This window comes from Salmo salar, chromosome 05 (assembly GCF_965601325.2).
Source record: "Salmo salar chromosome 05, fSalSal1, whole genome shotgun sequence".
Taxonomy (NCBI): domain Eukaryota; kingdom Metazoa; phylum Chordata; class Actinopteri; order Salmoniformes; family Salmonidae; genus Salmo; species Salmo salar.
In genome coordinates, this window is record NC_138295.1 from 37,270,010 (window position 1) to 37,276,018 (window position 6,009).

Here is a 6,009-nt window from a genome sequence, read left to right on the forward strand (position 1 = left end):
TCTCTCCCTCCGCAGGGGAATGCTGATGTGGACTGCTGCACCTACAACGGCTCCAGCCCTCTCCACATAGCAGCAGGCCGGGGCTCTGTCAAACTGACCGCTCTCCTCATGGCTGCAGGTATGACTGAGTTTCTTCAAACTGTCCCCTTTTGTGAAAATGGCTTAGTTCGATGTCTTTGTTTTCTCTGTAACTGCTCTTTGGTAATATAGTCCTAGCTCAAAGGCAGACATGACTTGATCAAACTTTTCATGTCTAGGTGCCAATCCTCACAAAGAGAACTTTGAGCCCCTGTTCTTCAGAGAGGATGACTGCTATGTGGATGAGGAAGAGGAGCAGGATGAAGGCTACATCCCAGGGATGACTCCTCTTAACATGGCAGCCACTCCTGAGGTAGGTTCCACATGCACACACTTTGATGTGTTTTCTGGAAGTCATTTTCCTCCATGTTCTGCTATCGTCTCGCACGTATCTCACTGACTAATATTGCTACAGTCCTTTCTCACACCTTGACATTTTGACTCTAAAGATAACACACGTCATTTTATGACGACGAAACGGCTGACGTGAATTCACGAGTTGAAAGAACATTTCATTTTTATCTATTTGAATGTTGGCTAAATATTCTCTCTCTTCCTTGTACTTCTAGGTGTTGGAAATTCTGAATGGCAAAGAGTACAAGCCAGAGACCACCATCCCAGTCTTCATCCCCCCTCAAGGTCGGCTCCTGCACTTCAGTTTAAACAACCCCCTTCATTGTAATCTCTACGTCTTAAGCCATAGGGTTGTACGGCTGTCTCATCTTGGTTCTTGTCCACTGTGGAGTACAGCTAACGGTGTCATGTTTCTGTAGGCGATATGCGGAGCCTGGGCTCAGACACAAAGCGGGCATTATGCCAGGCCCTTGAGTGCCAGGGGGGGAGCTGGGAGAGCCTGGCAAACACGCTGGGGCTGGGCATCCTTAACAGCGCCTTCAGACTCAGCCCCTCCCCCGCCAGCACACTGCTGGACAGCTATGAGGTACACACACACTATCCTAACCTAAGAGAGCTGAAGGTTTCTCTGGGAACTTACTCCTCCTTTTCTCTGGTGTTGTGCCAGGACACATTAATCAACATTCAGACAAAGACATGAGGGGGAAACATAGGCATTGTAAGATTAGAAATTTCACATTGATAGTTTCTTCTCTCTTGCTCGGATTTCTCCCACCTTGAATTCAAGTCAGCACAGAAAATGAATTCATATGTTCTCATTGAAACTTGGGGACTTTTTTTCATCACTTCCGTTTAATTTGGACTCGATAGTTGGTGGATAAGTAACACTTCTATGCCCCTGTCTGTAGGTGTCCGGGGGAATGGTCAAGGACCTTTTGGAGGGACTCAGGACGGTGGATAACTCCACCGCTTTGACAGTACTGCAGGGGGCACTGTGTGAAACAGAGCAGGCTCCTCTAGCTCCCCAAAGCACCACAGAGCTCTTAGGTAAGCTCAAAAAGGACTCTGCCAGTAGCTCTATGTACTATATATATATATATATATATATATATATATATATACACATTTCAGGAGACATATATATATATATATACTAGCATACCTTATAAGATTTAAATAGAATCATCTGGGATATAAGTCACCTGCCCATAACTCCCTCCCCCACTTGTCTCCCAGGACGTGTCCAGGATCTGAAGCTGGACGGACAGGAGGACAGCGGCGTGTGTGACAGTGGGGTGGAGCTCTCCACAGCGTGACCGCCAGATTGGTTAATCACACATCAGGGCCCTGACCTTGTCAGGATTTCATGAGGCTTCTACTTCCTATAAGCAGGCTACAGACAATTTCTCTCTGAAAGGGACACTCTAGAAAGCTCGTCTCCTCACACATCATGCTAAACATCCTTAGTTTTAATGTTTTGAAAGTGGTTTTGTATACGTAAACATAGTATGCATGTTATGATTGCATAATGACATTTCAGGAGACCTGAATGTAATCTATTTGAATCTTGTTTGAATTAATATCATGAATGTGTTTTATTCAGGGGAAAACTCAGAGGCTTGGTATAAATGTGGAAAATACTTTTTTAATAATTTAAGAGATTATTAGATTGAAAATGATATGATCAGAAATGTTCTCCCCACACTACAGTTCATTTGGAGCACGGCGTTCAAAAATGCAGCCGATTCAAATAACCAATTTTGAGTGTGGCACTCTGGACCTTGGCAAAGCCCGAGAAAAATAAGTTTCAACACCCCCTGATTTACAAGGCGTAGACCCCATACAGAATGTGCTAACTGTAAGGCACTTTGGAAAAAAGTGTCTGATAAATTATATTGCATGAAAATTGCCCCTATATACAGCAGTAGTTGCCAAAAGGACAGCCCGTTATGTATCCCCCACTCATAAAGTGACTCCGTAGCTGTGGAAATATTACGTGGAAAGAATGATTACTGTTCAGTGGTTTGTATTGAAACCAAGCAACCACTGATACATGCTCCTGCAATGTTTTTGTATCATGTACAACAAAGTCAAATTAAATTTCCTATGGAAGTGGTGCTACCAGTGATTTGTACGTATGATAATGGTTTATTGCAATAATCATGAAGCCTGTTAAAGCACAATCCTCAGCCTTGACTACAGTACAGAAACCACTTTTGGATAGAAACCACTTTTGAATAGCCTTGAGTTCATTCCTGTGTAGACAAGCTTTTCATCGTACCAGTTAGTGTATCCCTTCATTTTATCCATTGATGTCTGTATGAAGTAGGGTCTAAACTCACTTTTGGAAGCCATTTGTTTATAGTAACATTTACTTTGTTATTCATGCACTTGATGGAGTAAGTTGAATTGTTCTATCAAACGTTCATAGTCAGGTTATCAAGTTCTGCTTCAAGACCACGGTGAAGACATGTTGGAGAATGAGTGGTGCTTCATTGTTCTTCCCCATTTTGCAATTAAGTATTCAGTGAGTCGTCATTTGATATTCCTAAACCCTCTTTATGTTATCGACATCAGCTGGGCATTGAAAGAGATTTGTTTCAATCAAGTTTGAAGCTGTTCCAACATTTTCCTGACAACACTGGCATTTTGAGATCAATCCCAAACCAAAGGTTTAATAGGCAAGCACTGCTTCACTTTGTGTGAAGCTTCAATATTTATACCTGTACCCTGGGAAACTTTTGTATAGTCAAAGTTTTGCTTTTTAATGGGTTTTATTGTAATACTTTTTTAATAAAATTGTTAATTGTGTGCATGTCTTTTCCCCATAATCTAGCAGCTTCTTAGTGGTGGACAAAGGCCAGTAAATATTCACGCACGTACACAAGTTGGGAGAAGATGGCAAGTATCTGACCATAGAATTAGAATACTAGAATGGATAATCTTATGACAGTCAAAAGGTCAGCCATTGTTTGCCAGTGCTGTGATAAAATGCATAGCTTAAGAATTTATCTCCACTATGTTCTGAGAGCTAGCCACAGTTTGAATGATACCATACATTTTTCATATTCACTGCCAACATTCCATTCAAACAATGCAGTTAATCCACAGCCTGGCTCAAATCAGTTGATAGGACTTTTATTGCATCATAATAGCACTCAAAGCTTTCCAAGAAAACAAACGTAAGACATTGAGGATCAGTTTACATTGAGGCTATTTGTAGAGAAGAGAAATAAAACCTGTATATAGTCATGGGCAAAAGTTTTGAGAATGACACAGATATTAATTTTCACAAAGTCTGCTGCCTCAGCTTGTATGATGGTAATTTGCATATACTCCAGAATGTTATGAAGAGTGATCAGATGAACTGCAATTAATTGCAAAGTCCCTCTTTGCCATGCAAATTAACTGAATCCCCCAAAAACATTTCCACTGCATTTCAGCCCTGCCACAAAAGGACCAGCTGACATGTCAGTGATTCTCTCGTTAACACAGGTGTGAGTGTTGACGAGGACAAGGCTGGAGATCACTCTATCATGCTGATTGAGTTCGAATAACAGACTGGAAGCTTCAAAAGGAGGGTGGTGCTTGGAATCATTGTTCTTCCTCTGTCAACCATGGTTACATGCAAGGAAACACATGCCGTCATCATTGCTTTGCACAAAAAAGGCTTCACAGGCAAGGATATTTGTAAGTCGCTCTGGATAAGAGCGTCTGCTAAATGACTTAAATGTAAATGTAATATTGCTGCCAGTAAGATTGCACCTAAATCAACCAATTATTGGATCATCAAGAACTTCAAGGAGAGCGGTTCAATTGTTGTGAAGAAGGCTTCAGGGCGCCCAAGAAAGTCCAGCAAGCGCCAGGACCATCTCCTAAAGTTGATTCAGCTGCGGGATCGGGGCACCACCAGTACAGAGCTTGCTCAGGAATGGCAGCAGGCAGGTGTGAGTGCATCTGCACGCACAGTGAGGCGAAGACTTTTGGAGGATGGCCTGGTGTCAAGAAGGGCAGCAAAGAAGCCACTTCTCTCCAGGAAAAACATCAGGGACAGACTGATATTCTGAAAAGGGTACAGGGATTGGACTGCTGAGGACTGAGGTAAAGTAATTTTCTCTGATGAATCCCCTTTCCGATTGTTTGGGGCATCCAGAAAAAAGCTTGTCCGGAGAAGACAAGGTGAGCGCTACCATCAGTCCTGTGTCATGCCAACAGTAAAGCATCCCGAGACCATTCATGTGTGGGCTCACTCACAATTCTGCCTAAGAACACAGCCATGAATAAAGAATGGTACCAACACATCCTCCGAGAGCAACTTTTCACAACCATCCAGGAACAGTTTGGTGACGAACAATGCCTTTTCCAGCATGATGGAGCACCTTGCCATAAGGCAAAAGTGACCCAAAACATTGATGTTTTGGGTCCATGGCCAGGAAACTCCCCAGACCTTAATCCCATTGAGAACTTGTGGTCAATCCTCAAGAGGCGGGTGGACAAACAAAACCCCACAAATTCTTACAAACTCCGAGCATTGATTATGCAAGAATGGGCTGCCATCAGTCAGGATGTGGCCAAGAAGTTAATTGACAGCATGCCCGGGCGGATTGCAGAAGTCTTGAAAAAGAAGGGTCAACACTGCAAACATTGACCCTTTGCATCAACTTCATGTAATTGTCAATAAAAGCCTTTGACACTTATGAAATGCTTGTAATTATACTTCAGTATTCCATAGTAACATCTGACAAAAATATCTAGACACTGAAGCAGCAAATTTTGTGGAAATTAATATTTGTGTCATTCTGAAAACTTTTGGCCACAACTGTACATTGTACAATATTTTATACAGACAAATAAACATGCAACAATTAAGATTTTAGAGTTAAGGAAATCAGTCAATTTAAATCAATTCATTAGGCCCTAATCTACGGATTTCACAGGCCGCAGCCATGGGTGAGCCTGGGAGGACATAGGCCCACCCAATCAAAACAAGTTTTCCCCACAAAAGGACCTTATTACAGAAAGAATTACTCTTTGGCATCCCCTCCATCCGAATATGAAGGTCCTGGGCTGGCGTGGTTACTTACGCGGTTGTGAGGCTGGTTGGACGTACTGCCAAATTCTCTAAAATGACATTGGAGGCAGCTTATGGTAAAGAAGTGGACATTCCTGCAGTCAGCATGCCAATTGCATTCTCCTTCAAAACGTGAGGCGTTGTGTGTGAGAACTGCACATTTCAGTGGCATTTTCATCCCAGCACAAGGTGCACCTGTGTAATGATCATGCTGTTTAATCAGTTTCTTGATATGCCACACCTGTCAGGTGGATGGATTGTCTTGGCAAAAGAGAAACGCTCACTAACAGGGATGTTAAATTTATGCACAAAATTTGAGAGAAATATGCTTTTGGTATGTATGGAACATTTCTGGGAAACATGGGACCAACACTGTACATGTAAAGTTTATATTTGTATTCAGTGTAATAGGATATCTATGTATCTAAGTCGCTCTGGATTGGTCTGCTAAATGACCAAACTGTAAATAAACATTTCCTGATTCAAAATGCAGGTATTCAGCATCC

At 42.2% G+C, this 6,009-nt stretch overlaps 1 protein-coding gene across 4 annotated transcripts in view; it reads left to right on the forward strand.

Annotated features, from left to right (window-relative positions):
* LOC106604768 (nuclear factor NF-kappa-B p105 subunit) overlaps positions 1 to 2,387 on the forward strand; it is a 35,513-nt gene extending 33,126 nt beyond the window's left edge. For all 4 annotated transcript variants that reach the window (XM_014199784.3, XM_014199785.3, XM_045718143.2 and 1 more), the window contains exons 19-24: positions 16 to 118; positions 258 to 391; positions 648 to 717; positions 852 to 1,018; positions 1,341 to 1,479; positions 1,669 to 2,387. In XM_014199784.3, coding sequence (XP_014055259.1) covers positions 16 to 118; positions 258 to 391; positions 648 to 717; positions 852 to 1,018; positions 1,341 to 1,479; positions 1,669 to 1,748 — 693 coding nt within the window. In that variant the 3' untranslated portion in view covers positions 1,749 to 2,387. The remainder of the gene's footprint in view (positions 1 to 15; positions 119 to 257; positions 392 to 647; positions 718 to 851; positions 1,019 to 1,340; positions 1,480 to 1,668) is intronic.
* The last annotated feature ends 3,622 nt before the right edge of the window (positions 2,388 to 6,009 follow it).